The 22,546-nt window shown below is 39.7% G+C and overlaps 1 protein-coding gene across 2 annotated transcripts in view; it reads left to right on the top strand.

Annotated features, from left to right (window-relative positions):
• The window catches only part of gbf1 (golgi brefeldin A resistant guanine nucleotide exchange factor 1), a 128,440-nt gene that overhangs the window by 63,404 nt on the left and 42,490 nt on the right, over positions 1 to 22,546 (top strand). For both annotated transcript variants that reach the window (XM_038737531.1, XM_038737530.1), the window contains exons 5-14: positions 5,201 to 5,319; positions 6,319 to 6,427; positions 8,667 to 8,727; positions 10,811 to 10,865; positions 16,544 to 16,691; positions 17,030 to 17,259; positions 19,602 to 19,770; positions 20,047 to 20,258; positions 21,280 to 21,378; positions 21,507 to 21,701. In XM_038737531.1, coding sequence (XP_038593459.1) covers positions 5,201 to 5,319; positions 6,319 to 6,427; positions 8,667 to 8,727; positions 10,811 to 10,865; positions 16,544 to 16,691; positions 17,030 to 17,259; positions 19,602 to 19,770; positions 20,047 to 20,258; positions 21,280 to 21,378; positions 21,507 to 21,701 — 1,397 coding nt within the window. The remainder of the gene's footprint in view (positions 1 to 5,200; positions 5,320 to 6,318; positions 6,428 to 8,666; positions 8,728 to 10,810; positions 10,866 to 16,543; positions 16,692 to 17,029; positions 17,260 to 19,601; positions 19,771 to 20,046; positions 20,259 to 21,279; positions 21,379 to 21,506; positions 21,702 to 22,546) is intronic.

The raw sequence follows: 22,546 nt of genomic DNA, 5'->3' as shown, positions 1-22,546 counted from the left end.
GTGTATATGTATGTATGTGTGTGTATGTGTGTATGTATATATATATTATATATATATAATATGGTACAAAAAACTGTTTTGGTCTCTATGTAGCTAATTCCCCTTTCATGAAAATTGGCAATACATTTTAAATAAATAAAATTAAAGTTTTGCATAATTAAGGGAATGACTGCTTTGGGTGACAGGTTGGTGCCCTCTCACATCGCTAGCCGCTAGGTGGTTGATAGTCTTTTTCTTAGCCTGCTTGCTTTCTGAGTTGGAGAGAGGAGTTTGTTGTGTTTCAGTAATGTTAGGAAGTTTTGGTAGCTGTTTGGATTTATTTCCTTTCTTCTGACCGTTGGGTCTTTTTTTTTTTTTTTTTTACGTTTTCCATCTTGAAATTAAAAAAAGAATTCAAAATGAAAATCCGTTGACCGCCAAGTACATGGACCACTTAACATCAAGAAAAAACAATCCAATAAATACCTGTATTCCATGCATTTACTATTGTGCGCATGGACTGTGTTGCCAAAGCTAAGAGCAGAGCAGCCTGGCTGAAAGGTGATCTTGTGCTATTCAGAAGATGAACAGGTGAACAAACTAATTTTCTTCCCTGACCATGGAAAAAGCAGCAGTCCCTTTGTTTGGTTTCTAAAGATGTATTGGCCCTCGTGCTGAGTGCAGCTAGAGAGCTTTTTGTGTGTCGCACACTTAAAAACCAGCCACTCTGCCCTCTCTGCTCACTCTCACTCACGCCACGTCTTTGATTTTTGTGACCAGAGTTTGATATTACTTAAACTGCTTTATGTCGCAGTCGGTTCAACCCCCTATTGACTTTGCTCACATACCCTCAGGCGCACACACACATATTGAGCCTCTCCTTTGCTCAGTGATATTTTAACAATGCTCCCCCAACCCCTCCTTTTGACACCACTTGTATAGACTGTGTGCCAAGAGAAGGATTAGTGTTTTATATCACTTCTGACATTTGGCTGGCTCCAGTTTCAGCGTCTGGATGTTGGAGGTTTTCAGCACAACTTCCATGCTTGTTGTCGCCATTTCCTCTGGAGGGATGTTGGCATTGTTCTTTCTCAACAGTGTCAACCACACATAAAACACTTCTCAGCAATTTACCAACTTCTGACTGTTATACTGTCTGCACTCCAGGTCTTCACAACAGCTGCCAATTACTGAAATATCAATCATTTTCTAGGGTTTTCTAAGAAGTAATATTGTTTATCATTTATCTAATGTCTACTAGTAACACATCCTCACACAGAAATGTTCAGTGTCACTTTAAATCCTGAGCTGTCCATCTTTTCCACATATATAGTCTTCATGTTCACAGACAGCATTGTTGTTTTACTTGTAAAATCCTTGTCTTCACCTCCCTTTCTCTGTCTCTCTCTCTGTCCTTGTACTCCCCTCTCTTTCCCCCTGTGCTTATTAGTTAATGAACTGCTGCTTCTTTGGGCGATGGGAAAGGAAAACAGGCAGGCTCCCGGCAGATAGCTGGCCAGCCGCTCGGGTTTCAAAAACACTGGCTCCTGTTGCTCTGACAGCCAGTTTGTCCCAGCCTGCCCCAACAAAAGGCCACATCTGGTTGTTAGATCCCAGGGTTTGAAGGACAATGTGGATGGACCGTACTAGATTTGTCTAGTTGTGTTTATGCATTGAGCGGTTGGATCTGTGTTCTTGGTAGCTGAGTTAGCTAACAATAATTCCACATCCTAAATTTACTTTACCACTGGAATGGTGACGCATTCTGATTTGTTGTTTGTCATATCTGACAGAATAGTTTTAATTGCCCAAAGTACACATTTCTATTCAGAAGTTGAATTTAAACCTTTCCACCACACGCTCCACTGCTCTACCTCTTTCATTGGATGGTGAAAATTAGTAGGCTACCAATATATGAAGGTGTCCTGTTTCATAGTAGACATGGCAGCTGTAGAGAACAGGCTGCTAACATGTTCTCTTTACCCTGATATTAATAGAGCTTTTAGTGTAATATCACTATATTTTCTGTCATTTGTGGTTAGTCCCATGGAAAAATGATTTTAGGGTGCAGTAGTTACAGTATATAATGCATTCCTGTGTAGGCTATAAGCAGAGGGAGACACATTTCCCTGATTGTGAAGGAAATCTATTCTCTTCATATGTCACTTACCTGTCAACATTATGCAATCTAATGCTATCCACAACAGTAGCTCTGCTATAAATTGATTTCAAAATAACAAGATTTTTTATCGATTCATTGACTTTTTTCCCCTCATGCTAATTGTTTAATCTACAGAATGTACAGCAAAAAATGACAAAAAAAATCAGAAATTCTCTGCTGATGTCTTTAAAAATTCCAAAACCTAAAGATATTCCGGAAGTGTTCACACTGCCCCTGTAGCTGTCACTGTTTTGTCTCATTCTATTGTCCTTCTCCAGCTCCTCCTCCTCACCCTCATCAACATGACACAGCTTATATACATACAGAGATTCCTCGCTTATAGATGTTGTCTTTGTGTGATAAGACATTACAAACTGTTGTTTATAATTAGGGCTGGGCACATTAACTTGTCATTATTGCGTTAACGCATTAAATAATTTACGCCGACAGTTATTTTGTATTTCTAAAGGTAAACCTGTGCTCCTCATGTGAACAGGAGACGAGCACTCCGCGAGTAAACGGCAGGGCTCTATGGAGAGTAACCAACAGCTTCTGTGCGCTACACAGCTGTAGCCTATTTAACTTAAGTTAAAATTATAGGCTAGATAACTTTACCTGATAGGCCTACATCTAGTTTTCTCTGCCATGAATTCCCTCCTGTTGGTGTTATTTTATTATTTATTTAGTAAACAGTAATAGATTCTGGAAACTCACAAACAGCAAGGATCAGTCTCTCTTCCACTGATTTGTGCTTCATGTCGCGTACAAAAAGGTGACCACTTCACCTCACTCTAACAGGGACACTTGCTACTGAACATACACTGTTTGTGTTGCTCCCTGATAAAAGAAAAATGTTTCTGCTGATACCTGCTCAGACAACAAGAAAACAGATTTATTTATGTTAACCTGTTGCTCAGAAGGTGCCTGTTATGATGTTCTGATCGTTGCTCTAGACTCTAACTTGTTTTAACAAGCTATAAAAGGTCATGCCCTGGCAGTGGCAGACAGCTGTGGTTTATATTTGATCTGATTACATTAATGTTTAAGTTGAGACTTACAAGAAATATTTTATTGCTACTGTGTAAAGGGAAAAAATTTTGGTTTGCAAACCACGTTATTGCAATTTGTGTAAATAGCAGTACATTTAATTTAAAAGTGTGTATACACTACTTTAGAATTCGTTATTCAATTTTGCGCTTAACTATGCGATTAATTGCAATTAAAAATTTTAATCGTTGCCCAGCACTATTTATAATAGTTATAAATATATAATTCATAAATATGTGTATATAAATAATTTCATTGTATAATAAGTGCATTACTAATCATGCACCTGTCCCTGCGTGTGCTGATTCCTGTCTCATCTGCGTCTACCATGGCAAATTTCCTAGTAAGAGGTCAGTTAATTTGCTGCATCTTGTGGCAAAATCTTTTTCTTCTTAATTCCTATTTTTTCGGCACCACTTATTTCTTTTTCCTCTTTCTTTCTTTTCGCCGTATTTACCGTCTCTGTTGCGCTTGTCACACAACCCTGGGCCCAACGAAACGTTTTGAGATTGAACTCCTCCAGATGGAAAATAAACTCCTCTGATCGACGCCATTGAGCCAGACAGACTTCAGCAAAGACGAGGATCAGTCCAAGTTGGGAGGGGCTGCTCGTATCTCTCCTCAGTATTGAAAGTATTAGTTTGGCCCAGTCTGACAGATACACAGACCACCGGCCGGTTCTGCCTGAAATGGACCGGCCTTCCTGATGGCCACTCCACCCCTGGAAGCAGTTTCACCACAACCTGAGCATTATAAGTATAAAAATTATTTTAGATCGAGGCGGCTAAAATAATTTTTATGCTATTAATACCGCTACAGATATCTTGACTTCTATACTGGTTCCTTATCGATTCTCTTTTCAATACCAATGAAATACAAATCTATTTGAACAAAAGAAAATTACATTACACATTACAGTACAATTACTCACTTCAAAGGAGGGAGGCTGCTGACGTGCTAGCTGCACTAACAGTACAAACAATAGTAACAGATTTAACAGTGTATGGGGGTTAGCAGCTCAACCTCTGGGGCAACCTGAGGGGGAGGACCGGAGGGTGGGTGCTACACCTCCACGTTATCAGCGGTAACCGTCACAGGAGAGGCACCACTCTTACTGGCAACACCTGGGCCAGGTTGTGCGCAGTGTGGAGCGGCTGTGATTAGTTATCCAGTGGGACATAAACAACCAGATAGTTGCTGACACAGAGTGTGGTGCTCCTTAAGTGAAGGTCAAGGAAGAGCGGACCTTGTGCACCTTGTCCCCTTATTTGGGTGCCTCACATGTGTCAGAGTAACAAAGATGAGAGGCCAGGAAAGAATGCGCCTCAGATATCCCCTTCCTCTTAACTCACCATACCTCATTTAAGGAGACAGAAACAGCCCCATCTCTCAATGGGGTTCTTCTAGTCAACATGACATGCATCTGAAACAGCCTGTGTATCAGTGTAGCAATGTAGAAGGGCTTAGGTGCACTACCGCTGAAATGAGGCATGTGGGGAGGGAATGGGAGACGGACCATCCAATTCTTCATTCACCGCACTGCCATCCCAGGCGGGGTGCCTCTAATCCAAACATATGTATTATGTCTGAAAGACAGCCTGTTCTTCAGTGTAGTAATGTTACAGTAGCCCGTTGTTTCAGCAGTCGACGTGGCTGCACGCACTCCGCTTGTCATCACGGTTAAAACTTTGAACACTTTGAATGTAGATGCCTTGACCTCTGTCAAGTGAGCCAGTGAGGGAAGCAGTGTTGCTAGCTAGTGCTAAAATAGACAGCAGGTCATGATGTAGCTAGAGTCTGTTAGCTCCCCAGCGCCGGGCAGAGTGGAGGGAGCAGGCAGATAAACAGGTAACGAGAAAACTTATTAGGACTCTGAGGATAATCTCATCAACACCTGATGAATGATTCACGAGTCTGTGACTGTACTCAAGGTGAGACGAGCAATGCATGCACTGTGGCATTAATGTTTTTAAACACAGTTTTATTGAAAATTGTGTTTCTTGTCTTTTGCAGATGCTAACCATGAAGCAGCAGCAGAGGCCATCGAGAACATGGCAGACGCAGTCACACACGCTAGATTTGTGGGAACTGACCCTGCCAGTGATGAAGTCGTCCTTATGAAAATTTTACAGGTACAACATGTTTACTATGAGTACAGTGGTCCGCAGTACTACAGTGGTCTTGCAATGACTTGATAGACCCAACAAATGACGTCCCTACTGTCTCAATCTCGGTACAAATGAATCCAGTACTGTGCAGCAGCTCTCCAAAAACTGACCTTTGTGAAGCTTATAGTTTAGTTTTGTTGAGAAGTGAAAATTTCAGTTCATACTAATTTAATGTAATTTATGAAAATATAGTTGGCAAAGCACCTCTGAGTGAGAAGGGTCACCAGAAGAGCAAGACGAGATGGCTAAAACATAATCTCATTTGTCTGCGTTTTCACAATTTAATGCATATCTGATAGTGACACACATTTGTTCAGAACTATCTGCACAAATGCTTGTTTTACAGTGAGAAGAGCAACTTTAAATAAATGCCTATAGATTTGCACTGGCAAGTACAAAGCATACAAGCATTTCTATATAATTATGTAATCCGCAGAAACATTTTTATTGGGGATGTTCAGTAACAAGTGTCCCTTGAGAGTTTGGTTAAGTAAAGGGACGCGCAGACACCCGCCTGCTACCGAAGTTGAATTGTCTTGAACTTTTTGTATGCGACACGGAAGAAGACTGATCCTCGCTGTGTGTGAGTTTCCAGAATCTATTACTGTTAAAGGTAAACAGGTAAAGTTATGTAGCCTATAATTTTAACTTAAGTTAAATAGGCTACAGCTGTGTAGTGCACACAAGCCATTGCCATGGTTACTATCCATAGAGCGCCTGCTGTTTACTCGCAGAGTGCTGTCTCCCTGTCTGAGGAGCCCGGAGCAACCCTGCAGGGCCAAGCAGCTACATTTTGATTTTAAGAACGCTCCTAAGACCGACATCTTCCCCAGTACTAACCAGTATGCAGTGTGTAGCTATCCACTTCGCTATGGCATTTGATCGTTTGTCTTGCGTTTGTTTATCTCCTCCTCCTTTATATGACTGTGGAATTTAGTACAGTCATATTATGCCTATTTTCAGGTCCTGAGGACTCTGCTGCTGACGCCAGTTGGAGCCCATCTGACTAACGAGTCTGTTTGTGAGATCATGCAGTCCTGCTTCAGGATCTGCTTTGAGATGCGCCTCAGTGGTGAGTCAAATCACATTAACACTCATCAAATCATTTAGTCCGTAGCCATAGCCCTACTGTTCATAATAGGATGGTCAACATGGAAAAGGATGCAGTCAATTATAGTTATCCAAGGAGGGTTAAATCAAGGGCAACTAGACATGGTTGAAGATACTTGAAGAAAGTTCTGACTGTCTGGCAGGGAGTCCCAGCTATTTAACCTCTATGGGGTCATTACCAAGCTTAGTTGTCACTGCACTGTTGTAATGACAGTTGATGTTTGTTGGAGCCAACTGAGCCCAATACTGAACAACAGTCTTGGGCATTGTCACTGGGGTATATACAGTACACGTCTTCAAACAACAGACTTCTTGGTCTTGAGAAGCTAACACACTGTGACTAACACCGTACATTTACTGCCAGAATATTTTCCTGGAAGTTTTCTTATCACTAGAGTAAAAGAAGACATGGAAGCAAAATACACCAAAATCTCAAAATTGACAACTACATGAAATAGTGTCCTGCCCTAAACAGTAACTACATCATTTTGATCATAGGCTCCTCATCTAATAACTATCCATTTGTTTATTTTATACTGATAGATCTTTACATGATACTGACAGCCCTCCCTCAAATGTAAACTCAGTCCTTGTCACCATCAGTTAGTGTGTGTGTGTGTGTGTGTGTGTGTGTGTGTGTGTGTGTGGTATGTGTAAAATAGCAATAATAAAAATGTATTTGATCAATACATTAATGTGTTCAGGCAACTCAGTATTATGTTGCTTGGCTGTGTGATGTTGTATGATAACTGTTCACTGTATTTTAGTTTCATCAAATTTACAGTTAGAGTTGCATTCTAGGTGTATTAGAAGATATTCAGTTGCATTATAAGCTTCCTTATGATGGTTTTGATGGTTTATTGCATTAAAATACATGCATTAAAATGCTTTTTTTTACCGGGCGAGGATGAAAATATCAGATTTTGTCTTTATTGCATCTCCATGTAGTCTGTAATAGTAAAATGAATATATTAATATACAATGGTTTTATATTCCTTAGCTTCCGACTTTTCAAAGGAGACCAGAATTATGCATCTTGGCCAAATGGTTGAGGAGTTATTCCTGATTCATTTTGGGTTTGTTATTTTAGGCCTTTTTTCTGTAAAAAAGGTGCCTGTGCCCAACAGGTTAATGTTTTGTAGTTAAAAAAATTATTTTAAATAAATATTTCTGAGAAGTGCCTTTTTTTTCACTTTAGCCCTTGCACCCCAAAATGTCTGTGCACATCCCTGCGTGTTGGCATCTGTTTTATTTATACTGGGGACTTTTTGAAAGCGTTTATTAAAAATGCTTTGAAAAATAGCTTGCAACATGAAATGGCAAAGAACCAATGAAAGTTTATTTGCATTTTTAAGTAAGAATAAACAAGCTGCAAATTATAAAATGACCCAAAATGTTCAGCACCAGTCAATAACTTTAACAACTTCTTGTCACAGTTTCTGTTTGGCCAAATTTTCCGTTCTCTCCCAGTGAACATGACAAAAGAGGAGGCAAGACTAAATCTTTCCTGCATTTGTGCTAATTCAGTTGGGATGATAATACATCAGAAAAGTTGATCTACTGGAGAAACATATGTGAAAGCAACATAGAATGCCTGAGAGCTGCACTGCATTAGATTATGTAATACTAGATTTGAATTTTCACATGCCACCTGAATTTTGTGTTTCCCTTTACATAAAACATTTTCATCATAAATTGATGTAGGAAAGGTAACAGGAAATGTCACCAGAATTCAGGAAATTAAGTGTTTAATGCTCAAAATTATCTGGGGGAGGACCCCCACATCCCCCACTCATGTAATTCAGCTTTGATGATTTCTATTAAATACTGTTAATTTATTATCACATCTCGTTCTTGGGACACCGGTGTGGTGCATCGCCACATCTCGTAAACTAAGTGTATCGTCACATCCCTAATCTGAGCCCTAATGTCCCCACTACTTTTCAACACAAAGTGACACCCTTGTATGTCAGTATCTTTCTCTTGTTGCAGTAGACGAATGCACGTTATCTATGCAACATGTAAGCTTAAACAGACCCCTCTGACATTGTCTCTGTAGATTTCACTGCTTGCGTATCCTTCTCACCTTTTTTACCCCTGACCAGTTTGCATGCCTGCGTTTAAACTCTCTGCCAGAGTTGTCACTTTCCTAGCTTCTAATCCTTTCTGGGTTCTAATGTTTTTTTTTTCTGTATTTGCAGAGCTGCTCAGGAAATCAGCTGAACATACACTGGTTGACATGGTGCAGCTACTGTTCTCCCGGTAAATGAATGGGAAATTGGTGGATGAAGATGGGTGCAGTATACACTCCTGAAGTGGTTAAGAATGTGTATTCTATATATTCTATATATGTTACAGAGACTAATCAAAGCATTTCTTGTCGGACTAGAATTAAAGTTGCTTCAATGTGAAGAGAAGTTTTAAACCCCAAATCCAAAACGTTCTAGAAGAAAAGCTGGACGGACTGCTGCTGCACTCCTCCATCACTTCTAGATAATGGATGAGCAGTTCTCTGCATATATCTGTCTCTCAGGCGTCATTATTCCCCTTGAAGCTTGTGAATTTCATTTTGTACTGTGCACAGGGTCAACGGGCCACTGATTTACTAATGCCATAACATGATTTTGCCTTTGGCATTTAGGATAAATGCCCCCCCACTGCCCACACACACACACATACACATTCACACACACGCACAAAAAACCACCTTGTCCAGATGCATCAGAGTGCCAGTCACATTCAGTCACAGACAAGGGGATGAGCCAATTGAGCTCACCGCATGATCTGCATATAGATGAAGCTGATCTCTGCTTTTACAGCAAAGCTTCCAGTCCCATAAATACTAAGGAGCATACCTACACACACAGGCACACATACAGAATTAGCATTGCCAGCAACCCCAGACAGAAGCAATCAGGAAAATCTGCCACAAAAAATGCTTTCGGCTCATCTGAATGTAAAGGAGCACATCTGGAGAACAAACAGAGCTCAAAATTAAGTTATGTTGTCCACCTCCTCTCTGAAGGTGCGTATGTCACCACCAAGACTATTTGATGCAGGATTTGTCACAAACTGATGGATTATATTCCCTCCAGTGAAGTCTAGTGTTGGTTTTTGCCAAGGTTGTCGCCATTTACTGACGTTCCCTCTAAGCGTTCTTGGCCTGTTTTTATTTATTGGCAGGACTCTTATATGGGACCTTGTTATCATTTCCTACTTACTGTGTGAGCATGGAAATAGAAAAGCATGGCAGCCACAGTCATAGACAGGCATCCCTGCACATGAACAGGAGATATAAATTTAGTGTGGGCATACTACCACGTCTATTGCTTACACATACACAACCCCCCATCTCATTTTGCTGATGTTCAACCCCCAACTTGTCCACAGACCCTGGATAATAGAGATGTGAGAGGGTCTGGGCTGCACCCCTCTATCCCTATCAGAGAATAATGAGCAGCAGCTCTCTCCAGCTCCTCAGAAGCAGTCTTAGATTGCCTGACTGAAAGTATTAGGCATGTTAATCTGTTGGACCCACAGATCATCCAATAATCGTGCTCGCAAGACAACACTCTATTAACGTGGAGTTAATGTCAGGAGGGGGGTTGCTGGCTCCTTTTTTTTTTTTTTTTTTTTTTTTTTTTTGTCCGTATGTGAGTGTGACTGGTGACATCTCATTTTCCAACAAAGCTTTAGAGTCCACAGAAACCTAGTGGAATACACACACACGCATTTTTTGTGTGATGCCTTGAGAACAGCAGCCAGCATTGCCCATCAAATGCTGGAAAAGTTTATTGACTCAGGTTTAACATGTTGAGATTCCCACTGTGATATTGCGTCTTAAGCAGCTTAGGACACGTCCTGCATTCCTTTTTTGTTAATTGTTTTGGGTTAAGAAAATGCATTACAGGGGTACTTGTATTGCACTTCCATCAAGTTGGGGGACTCACAATAGACAGATTTGAAATTGACAGTAGAGGCCGAGATATACTGATTTTTATTAACCAAGCAACCGATTTTTAGCAACAATCATGATTATCTGTTCATCATTCAATCATTTGAGTAACTTTTCAAAAAATGCTCCTCGGAAGTTTCGTGTTTGGACCCTGTTTTGACCTTTTTTAAAACAAGCATCTGGACTAGCAAATAAATAGTCAAATTAAGCAAGAAGCAACACAGAAGCAATTAAAATCTGCTGATGGCATCATAATGGATACTTTTTTATTTCAAAATTCCTATACCCATAAGGATAATATCTGGACAATAGTCTGCAATTTAGGGAGAGATTTATGTCAGAAGATTGTTTTCCCATCTTAATTAAATTGTATGGGTGTTTTTTCCCCAGACTACCTCAGTTCAAAGAGGAGGCCAAAAGTTATGTTGGAGCCAACATGAAGAAGGTAACGGAACTGATCTTTCGAATGTGTATTTGATCTGCTTGCTATTATTGCTGTTTTTCTCCAATTTTACTGTCTTGGTTTTTCTCATTGTCATTGTGCTGTTTTTAGGTTTCTGTCTGAACATTCTATTTGTGGCTATGAAATGTGACCTTTACAGCATCTTAGACCCCTTTACCTGGCATTAAAATGTGTCTTATATCCAGATTGAATCCAGAAACCTGATTACATTTAGACCTGATGTTGTTATGCACCTCCAGTGTCCACATTGAGATCTGATTGCTCAGACCAGCTCAAACACCCGAACATCACAGCTTGACTGTATAATAATAACTTTCTGAATGAACCAGCTTACTTCTGTGAGTTGTTTTTTCCTCCATGGGTTATCCACTTGTGTTTTCCTCTCTTCAACTGTGATAATAGCTCAGCCAGAAAATGAAACTTAAGCTCCGCCTGCCATCGTTTACTTATGCTACCATTCATCATAACGTGTACTCCTTTCTGTTGTTTTAGTAATTTATATTGAGTTTAACACAGCAGTGTGTGAGTTAACTTGATACATTCAGTTCACCACTAAAACATGAGAATGTTCAGTGAATAACTCTTTATGGACACAATGTCTGAATTCGCCATCAAACTTTTGATTTTCTTAGGGGAAGACTGTGAGTGATGCCCATTGTTGTATGTGGACTGACAATACAATTGCATTTATACTTGTGTTAAATGGGGTCACAATGCCTCCCTGACCAACTCCGGAGATGGTTTGGCCGATCAGATCACAATCTGTCCTCAGTGCGTCTCAGGTGCATTTACATCTGTACTTTTGTGTGGTCAAGCACTATCCGATTGCAATCCGATCACCCAAAACGCATTTTAATGCCAGGTGTGAAGGGTGGTCTTAGGTAAAATTACCTCGATTCATTAAACGATGTAATTAAGGACTCAAAGTCTGGATATGCCTTTAACACCCCTATTTATGGTTGTGCTGCTCCTGTCACCTGTTCCTAACATTGCAGCCCTCTCTGATCTCATTTCTGCCTCTCGGTTTACTTTTGCTTTTTGGAACTTTTAGCTTTTGGTTTGAGTTGCCAGTCTTTTGTGTCTGCCTGTTTACCTTCCCACAACACCATCCTGTGTCCTGGACACTAAGGATCATTTTTGTGCAGAGCAGTGTAGAAACACAAGTCAGAATGACCCGAGAGGGTACTTAACTTGCCTGTGTGAGTCCACTGGCATAATGCACTGACATAGGGTTAACAAGACTTCTTGGTGAGAGTGCATGAGAGTGCATTGGGTTGCTATTAATCTTTGGCTTGCCTTTTTTTAAGGCCAGACAAGTTTATTTGTATACTACATTTCAAAAACAAGGCAATTCAAAATGCTTTACATAAAACAAAGCACCATGGGCAGTGGTGGCCCAAAGGTTGATGGTTCAGTCCCCAGACCGGCAGGATAAATCTGGGTGTGAAAAGTAAAACAAACAGTGCCCTCCCTCATTTACCACCACTGAGGTGCACTTGAGCAAGGCCCATAACTCCAACTGCTCAGTGGCCAGCAGACCAGGCTGTGGTTGTACTGGGCAGTTTCCAGGTGTGAATTGTGTAATGGTGTGAATGTGATCAGGGCCTCCTGCAAATGAGAGGTCTCAGTAAAGCTCCATGAATAAATAAAGGTTAAACAAATACAAATAAAAAAACATTGGGCATTACAAAAACTAGAATTAAAAAGGATTAGAGAAAATTAAAACAATCTAAAACAGGAGAATAAAAGGTAGCAGCAGCAGCTGAATCAGCTGTAGCTGTCTGATCGATCTTTTAAGAGAGACCTGTAAAGACAACGTTGCAGTAGTCGAGTCAACTAAAGATAAATGCATGAGCATTTTTGTGGAGACTTTTTGTTAATGTTGCAGGTAGTGTTTTAAGTGGTGGGATGAAGAGCATCATAAAATGGCTTTTCTAACCTTTTCAGCGGAAAAAGTCTGTATATTGTATATATACACTCCTTGCTGTTTTTGTTATACATGTAGAGACCTGAATATTAAGCAGTTGTTCCAGCAGTTGTTGGTTTTTGCATTATCTGCCTGCCTGTCCACTCACACTGCCTGCTCATTACCTGGCTGCTCATTCTCTAGTGGTTAGAGCCTGTTGTGGCTGTGTCTCAAAACCCTGTGCCCTGTTTGGATCCCACACCACTATCATCATGCATAAATGTGTATGCTTGAGTGTGTTTTGTGTTGGTCCCACTGCTGACATGTTACCCATCACTAATCACGGGCACCTGCCCGCTCCCCTTCTTTTCTGAGGCTTACAATATCTTGTGGAAAAACAAACGAGTACAGGTAAGGAAGATGACTTTCAGTATTTAGGCTGGGGAATCTCTCTTCGTAACCTTTCCCCTTGCCTTTTTTAAGACCTCGCTAACCTCCCACTTCTTTAATGAATAAACTTGGCTAGAAGGAGGAACTTGACATGCTGTATTTAAAAAAAATGATCACCTCCTATTAAAGAACAAAGCAACTGATGTAGATGATTCATCACGTTAAACATTGTTCACTATGACATGTCTGTGCTTGTGAATGCTCACATTAGAATTATTATTATGAAAATTGAGTCACTTAAAGGTTAAGTGTGTAAGTTTTAGTGACCCTACAAAAGATGTTGTCGTCTGAGACAGCAGAGCGTAGCCACTAACCAGTCAAGAAATTAGGTTTCTTTTGATAGATATATTGAGAAATTATATTTACTTAATTATTCAGTAAAACCAAGTGGAACTGTGAATATTATTTAGTTGTTCATCAAACGGCAACATCAGAAAAGTGCTACATGATGTGGCATACTCCTGTAATACATTATTTTACTGTAATGTAATTATGCATTTTGTTACATCTTGAAAGAGTTGGCTCATCAACTAACATATTAAAGTAAATAAAGAACATCTCAACAACTATTTCATCTAATGCAAGTATGACTACTGACAGACAACAGGAAAATGTAAGCCTCACTGTTTCTGCACCACAGTCCATTATAAACCACATTATACATGAAGTTTGTGGTAAAACGTTTTTAATGGGCGTTTACCGTGTTATGTTAAGCATTATTGGTCACTTAATAGGCACACTGTCTTGTTATCATATAACGCCGTTAGCAGTAAAAATATATACGTTTTTTCCACCAGGGTAGTAAAATGTGAAGTTTAGCTACTGATCTGAACTACCATACTGTACAGTTTTATTGCCAATAATATTCATCAGCTGATTGTCTTGCCAACTTAACTGACACATTTCTGTCCGCGTAGCAAAGTCAGAATACAGCGTTGGATAATAACTACATGAAATAAATCCAGCTGTATATTTTACAACATTATTGGGAAACACTACACTTCTCTCAGTGACTATGTCCAGCTACTAGCTAAAGCTATCAAACAACAGTTCATTTGCATCGCTAAAGTTCAACTAACTTAATTACCTTTCTAGCAGAAAACTGGCAACTTCAGTGCTGCTTTGAAAACATTTGTCCTCCATCAGAGCCTTCCATCTGGGAAAATCCACCACGATTATATCCTTGATTTCTGCCATCATCTGTCTGCATCTGTCCCGACTTCATCTGGCTTCATCGTGTATTCGCTTCTTTGACGACGAAGATTAACACTCTGTTGGCTCGTGCTAAATAATACGTGTGTTCCTCCATTTGTCCAAATTTCACTTCTCTATTTCCTCTTCTTTGTACGCATTCAACGTAATAAGTGTCTACGGCAATTATACAAGAACAACAACAACGTAGTGACGAAACGCTTTCTGTAGAGCCATTTGTCTGTTATCGGCTGCTGTAGAAAGATGGCAACCCAACATGGTGAGCTCCATGTAAGGGGGACCTGCGTTATGTAGATAGAAATGGCTCATTCTAAGGTAATAGAAACATAACAGTTCATTACGTAAGGTCTTTATACACCACTGAAACACAGTTATGGATCTTATATTGCATTTCTGTATAGATCCTCAGAAATATTACACACTGAACCTTTAAGTATTTAGATTTTTTTAAGTAATTTTTTTTTAAATCATTGTTATGATTAATTCATTATAAATAATCATTGTATATTATTTACCACTAATTATTATTATATTTAGTTGTGTATAATTAATTACATTATTCATTAAAAACCTTTCATTTTAAGTCCAGAAATCTTATGGCACTAGTTGATGAGCAGCTAAATGTGTCAGTTCACTTCAAAAGCTACATTATTTACTACTTTTTATGTAGTATTACAATGATGCTGATGAAATAAAACTAAGAAAAGACTGACTGACATATGATGTGCATTTTGTTTTTAAATATGACAATTGACATAGAGTCTATAAAAGAGTATGATTCAACTTTTCCCCAATGGTTTAGTGTTAAAAAGCAAACAAAAATCACAATTTAGAATCTCAATACTTCAGAATCACAATACATGTCAAATCGGCAGTATTGTGATAGTATTAAATCAGGAGATAAGCACAAGAGTGTCTGAAACTGTAAATAATTTAAATAACTAAACAGTACCCAGAAACTGTACAGTTAAATTATCTTTTAAAATAACAGCAAAGCAGATTAAGCGGCAGAGTCGCTCTTCCTAGTGTACAGTATATGTGTGCATGAACGTACTGTGCTGTTTTTTTTCTGTGGATTGTTTTCCAAAATTGCAGTAAAAGGAAGCTGTGTTTGTTTTAATACTGTGATCAAATAAGATGCTCTCTTTTTAACCTCAGTATTTTCCCTGATTGAGATATATCACTTATTTCTCAGAGAACCAGGATTACACTGGCAACCAGAGTGGTTTCTTTTTATGTTGTTGTTAACTAGTGTTGCCAAAGCATGCTGCACAAAGTTAACAGTAAATGTGTAATAAATGGTAAATGGATTGTACTTTCTAGTCTAGCGACCACTTGGAGCACTTTACACTACATGTCACATTCACTCATTCACACATACATTCATATACTGACGGCAAGGTGCCAACTGCTCATCAAAAACAAAAACTAATCATTCACACACTGATGGCAAAGCCATCTGCAGCATAATGCTGCAGGAGTGAAAATATGCAGCTGTGTATGTCCATTTCAAAGAGCACTTCATCGATTTATCATGGCACTTCTATAACATTGTCTAACTCATGGTTTTAAACAAAAGTATAAAAATGAATGCAGCCATTCTATGCATCCTTCTTCTTTGCCAACGTCACCCACAATGCAACTTGACCGCTGATAGTTTTGTCTGAGATTCCTGTGTGTTAAGCTACTAGCATCTAATGTAGCATTGAGCTCCTAGCCTCAAGCAAAGATGAGGAGCTACAAAGGTTTGATAAACACACCCCCAGACTTTGTATGCCTGCTTGCCGGCGACAGCTGTGGCCTGAGGCATTATGTTTTCACGTTTTCAAAGATGTAGTCTTCAGTTCCAGCCGACGCTAACTGAAGTGACATAACTTCAGGACATTTATCAAACTTCTGACATATCAGACATATGTAGACATATGCACATGCACTGATGCTCCCAAAGATCTGAAAACAGACTAAAATTGATGGAGTTCCCCTTTCAGAAGAAGGTCACCCTATCCAATCATGGCCTTAATCAGTAATGATGGTCCAGCAGTACTCTGTGTTTGGAGAGACCTTACTCAGGGATCTACTCTGCTTCCTGTAGTTGAAGATGCGTGCCGGTGGGATGAGTGAGTCATCTAAATGGAAGAAGCAGAAACGCTCACCAAGGCCGCCTCGCCACATGGTCCGAAGTCCCTCCGGTCAGATGGACCCATCCCAGTCCAGCACCCTCAGCAACAACAACCTTTCAGGTAAGAGACACAATATTGTAATAATACACTCAATGATACAATTAAGAGTGACCCTTTTTAGAAGCTAAAATTACATCAAAGTCCTCAGTTCTCTGTTCTCTTTAAAAAATCCAGGTAGGGTAAAAACTAAACAATAATAACATGCCCTTTTTATGAAAAATCTCTGATTTTGACCCTATTTTCTAGCAAACAAATGAGTAAGGAATGTGTGGTGGATCTTAAATATTGCTACTGATTTTCATATGATAGATGAAGCTGTAGTATATATTTGTGCATGCAGGTGAATGGTGACACACAACATGTTATACCAATCTATGGCTGCATCTCTTTCCTGTTAGGTGGTGTCCCATTCATTGAGCAAGGCTTGTCGACCTCTAGCCTACCAGCTTCAGACAGTGCTGGTTCATCCATTTGCAGCCCTACAACCACAGACAGTGGTGTGGACACCTGTTCCAAAGCCACCTCTAGGGAAGACCTTTCTGACCTGGAACTATGTAGCTCATCTGCAGCCACCCATAGTACTGCTACCACACTCCCTGGGATTGAACTTGGCTCTCCTGATACACAAGTATGGCTGTTTGGAAAATATCAATAGGAAGACCAACAACTAGGGCTGGGCAATAAAACAATAATGATAATTATCGCAATATAATTTTCCTCAATATCAAAATTTACATTTACATTATGTTTAGCGGACGCTTTTATCCAATGCGACTTACAATTGCTATATATGTCAGAGGTCGCACGCCTCTGGAGCAATTAGGGGTTAAGTGTCCTTGCTCAGGGACACAATGGTGGATGGAACCCTGGTCTCTCACAGCAAAGGCATAGTCTTATCCATTGCGCCATCACCACCCCTATAATGTACAATATCGTCAATAAATAATTGGTTTCATTCATTTGAATCACAAACAAATTAACATTTAACATTTTTCTATTAAAATATTTATTTTGTTGAGGAAAAGGGACTGAAAAAAGATTTACTAATCATATTTGTCAAAAACAAAATTTAATCATAATAGTTTTGAATCTTCTCCCTCAGATTTGTTAAGTGATCCACTGTTTGGCATCAAGTGTTTGTTCCATTCTGACCATAAAGAAAGATTAACCACATAATTAACCATCTGGTTTCTTAAATATTCAGTCAGGAGCAAATATCAGCCTTTAAACTTGAAAGAAATACCGATTTGACATTTATCATGATAATCGATATCGATATAATGTTTTTATCGTGATAACATTTTTGGCCATATCTCCATTTTCATTTTGAGAAATTGTGTCTATTGTTGGTAGCTGTGTGTGTATTCAAGTAACTCATGCATATCGTGCAAAAGTTCATGCAAAGATTTATTTCAGTAATTCAACTGAAAAGGTGAAACTAATACATTATATAGACTCATTACATGCAAAGTGAGATATTTCAAGCCTTTATTTGATATAATTTCGATGATTATTGCATACAGCTTATGAAAACCCCAAATTCAAAATCTCAGAAAATTAGAATATTACATGAAATCAATTAAAAAATAAAAAATAAAAAAAAAGTATTTTAAATACAGAAATGTCAGCCCTCTGAAAAGTATAATCATGCATATGTACTCAGTACTTGGTTTGGGCCCTTTTTGCATAAATTACTGCCACAATGCGGCGTGGCATGGATGCTATCAGCCTGTGGCACTGCTGAGGTGTTATGGAAGACCAGGATGCTTAGCGGCCTTCAGCTCTTCTGCATTGTTCGCTCTCATGTCTTTCATCTTTCTCTTGGAAATGCCCCATAGATTCTCTACGGGGTTCAGGTCAGGCCAGTTTGCTGGCCTATCAAGCACAGTACTCCCATAGTCATTGAACCAGGTTTTGGTACTTTTGGCAGTGTGGGCAGGTGCCAAGTCCTGCTGGAAAATGAAGTCAGCATCTCCATAAAGCTCGTCTGCTGAAGGAAGCATAAAGTGCTCTAAAATGTCCTGGTAGACCGCTGCGCTGACTCTGGACTTAATAAAGCACAGTGGACCAACACCAGCAGATGACATGGCTCTCCAAACCAACACAGACTGTGGAAACTTCACACTGGACTTCAAGCATCTTGGATTGTGTGCCTCTCCATTCTTCCTCCAGACTCTGGGACCTTGGTTTCCAAATGAGATGCAAAATTTGCTCTCATCAGAAAAGAGGACTTTGGACCACTGAGAAACAGACCAGTTCTTGTTTTCTTTAGCCCAGGTAAGACGCTTCTGACGTTGTTTGTTGTTCAGGAGCGGCTTGACAAGAGGAATACGACATTTGAAGCCCATGTCCAGGACCCGTCTGTGTGTGCTGGCTCTTGATGCAGTAACTCCAGCCTCAGTCCACTCCTTGTGAAGCTCCCCCACACATTTGAATGACCTTTTCCTGACAATCCTCTCCAGGCTACGGTCATCCCTGCTGCTTGTGCACCTTTTTCTTCCACACTTTCCCCTTCCACTTAACTTTCTATTAATGTGCCTTGATACAGCACTTTGAGAACATCCAACGCTTTCCCTCCTTGTGGAGGGTGTCAATGATGGTTTCCTGCACAGCTGTCAGGTCAGCAGTCTTCCCCATGATTGTGAATTCCACTGAACCAGACTGAGAGACTAATTAAAGGCTCAGTTTTGGATTAATTAGCTGATTAGAGTGTGACACTTTGAGCCTACAATACTGAACCTTTTCACAATATTCAAATTTTCTGAGCTTTTGAATTTGGGGTTTTCATAAGCTGTACGCAATAATCATCAAAATTATATCAAATAAAGGCTTGAAATATCTCACTTTGCATGTAATGAGTCTATATAATATATTAGTTTCACCTTTTCCGTTGAATTACTGAAATAAATGAAGTTTTGCATGATATGCTAATTGACTTGTGATTTGTGTTCTATTTCCATTTATGTCTAGTGTGAGGGCAGGCATTTTGAACCAGCTCAGTCTGCCTCAGTGGAGTCCATACCTGAAGTTCTGGAGGACAAAGATTCCATAACAGAGCAGTCTGACAGCACCTCTGTCCATGACATGGACTATGTCAACCCCAGAGGAGTCCGTTTTACACAGTCTACACAAAGAGACGGTAAGGATACTGAGGCTTCTTTCACCTCTGATTTCTCTTGTACTGCAAATTGTTTTGGCACTCTTGATACACAGTTTATAAGCAAACAGTTGCTTTTGATAATCACTGAGCTCAGGAATCTGCGCATACATGTTGACTTTGAGAGCTCCACATTGTACAGTAATTGTGTTTTCTTTATAAACTGAGGACATTTTCTGTACTTGTCAGATAAAAATCTTGTCTACAAAATTAGTTGGTTCTTTCTTAACCTTCGTACCCCTTTTGTCTCTCCTGTAGGAGCGTCCCTCATCCCTTATGGCCTGCCATGTCTAAGGGAGCTTTTTCGCTTCCTGATTTCCCTGACCAACCCCCATGACCGCCACAACACTGATGCCATGATGCACATGGGCTTGCAGCTGTTGACTGTAGCACTCGAGTCGGCACACATTGCTAACTACCAGACTTTGCTAGGACTGGTCAAAGATGAGCTTTGCAGACATCTCTTCCAGGTGAAGTAGAATGTAGAAAAGAAAGCTCATAGTTGTTGTATGTATGTGCCTGTGTTGTTTGTCTCTGCATTACAGTGAAGATAATAAGATAATTTTGCCTAATTCTGAAACTGTTGGGGAATTGGGGGAAAAGGAAACTTGCACCGCCTAACTGCTAGGGATCGTCACTGCAAGCTGACACTAGTGGGATCTGCTGTGGTAGAATCCATAATATGTTTTAATTCAGCTCTAGTGCAAATCTTTGCTTAGATTAAGATTTGTGTTTGTGTAGGCCTATATTAAAATATGCTAAAAACAATTAAACGGTATATACAGTTATTTATATACATATATTCATAGTTTCCAGTCACGTGACATGCGCACCTGGGGGGCAAAAGAACAGACCAACATAGCGGCACACAGCATGACTCCCCAGTAGAGACACTGCAAAAGCAGTTACATTTTATTTGGATCACCTCTCAACTTAAGAAAACAATAGATATGGACACAAACTGTAAGTGTTGGGCACATGCATCTATATACAGCACCCGTTGCCCTATTTCCACCATTAAAAAACGCCAGGTCCCTGTCGCCGCTCGACTGCGGTAATGTTTGTGTTTACCTTCTGGGGAATCCCTCACCTAACACAGCCCATGCTTGTCTCCTCCTCGATTAGTGCTTCTGAAAGAACAACAACCATCCAACATTTTGGCAACGCAAAAAGTAAAAAAAACTAGAGGTAACAGTGTATCACTTGCTTCCTGGTTGGCAGGGCAGCTTGCCCTCCAAGGGAGCGTTCCGCATGGAACGTGATATCACGTGAAAACTATGAATACATACATGTATGCACCCTGAACATTCCACAGTTCCGCAGTGTCAAGCATTTTGCATTCAGTCAAAGCAGGAACAAAACTATGGTGACAGTGAATGAGTGAACTGGCATCAAGAACAAAATCACACATTTTATTGAGAGAAAGCTGGACTGATTTTCTGTATTAATATTTCACTGTAACTTTTCTGATGATTTCTGTCTGTGTTGTAGTTGCTGAGTGTGGACCGTATGAACCTATATGCTTCCTCCATACGAATTTGCTTCTTGCTTTTCGAAAGCATGAGAGTACACCTAAAGTTTCAGCTCGAGGTAGCTGTGTAACTAAATTTATTTTTTTTATTTATCAAATAATCTTTATGCAGTCAGTTAACTGCCAATTTAAGGTAAAATTGATCCTAAGGAGCTAATAATCAACACCCTGTGTGCTGAACTGGCAGATGTACCTAAAGAAACTGATGGATATCATAACATCAGAGAACATTAAGATGCCCTATGAGATGAAGGAGATGGCTCTGGAGGCACTGGTCCAGCTGTGGAGGATCCCCAGCTTTGTCACTGAGCTGTACATCAACTATGACTGTGACTTCTACTGCTCCAATCTGTTTGAGGACCTCACCAAGCTGATGTCCAAGGTAACATTCACTCACTTTAAGCATAATGATGATGAAGATTTGAAGATTCTGAAAGATTTTGAAACATCATGTATTCTTTGTACAGTACATAAGACTGTGGAAGTCCTTGTTGGATAGGCTAAACTTCAAGCATAGTGCTTTGTTTCCATTTTTTTTCTCCTTCATGAATCTTTAAAGATGGGTTAGTCAGTTTATTTCAGAAGCATTTTTGGTTACATCTTGACAGCAATCAATAAATCAAATGCTCTGACACAAAAATGAAAAGAATCTGCTTCCTGTGGCTGTTGCAGGACTGTAATAAGCACAGACAGCCAATCATTTCATTAGCCGTGAATGAAATGATTGGCAGGCTTGATTGACTCAATGTGCATAAATATGTGTTTTGAGGAGTGGCTTTGGAGGGAGGCCTAAAGGGAGGAGGTGGGATTTTTTCAGCTGGAAACCTTCAAAATCTAGCCGTCTCTTACAGGTTTCTCCAACATTGCCAACCCCAGCTTTAATAAACTAAAAATAATGCAATTTCTTCCTCATAATTTTGTAGTTCAAGAAATAATGCGAAATATCTGGGTGGCTGAAGACCTTTGTTATCCACTGTATCTAGTGTAAAGGTAGCATCCTTCACTACTGATTTGATGGATTTAAAGACAATTAGACAATAGATTATGAGGTCATAAGCACATTATCTAAAAGTCTTGAAAAACATTGAGATTAGTTCTTAAAAGAAATACCTTAGAAGGTATTAAACAGTCTTGAATTTAATTTAAAAAGCTCTTGAATATTTTGTATTTGCTGCCATAGACAGGCAATAACATGAGTGAGAGTGGTGTGACTGGATTGTGTGTGCA

Source organism: Micropterus salmoides, unplaced genomic scaffold (assembly GCF_014851395.1).
Source record: "Micropterus salmoides isolate LMB-PRFRI ecotype aquatic unplaced genomic scaffold, ASM1485139v1 Ms_hic_scaffold_22, whole genome shotgun sequence".
Classification (NCBI taxonomy): domain Eukaryota; kingdom Metazoa; phylum Chordata; class Actinopteri; order Centrarchiformes; family Centrarchidae; genus Micropterus; species Micropterus salmoides.
Note: the sequence above shows the minus strand (reverse complement) of the source record. Positions and strands in the feature narration are given on the sequence as shown.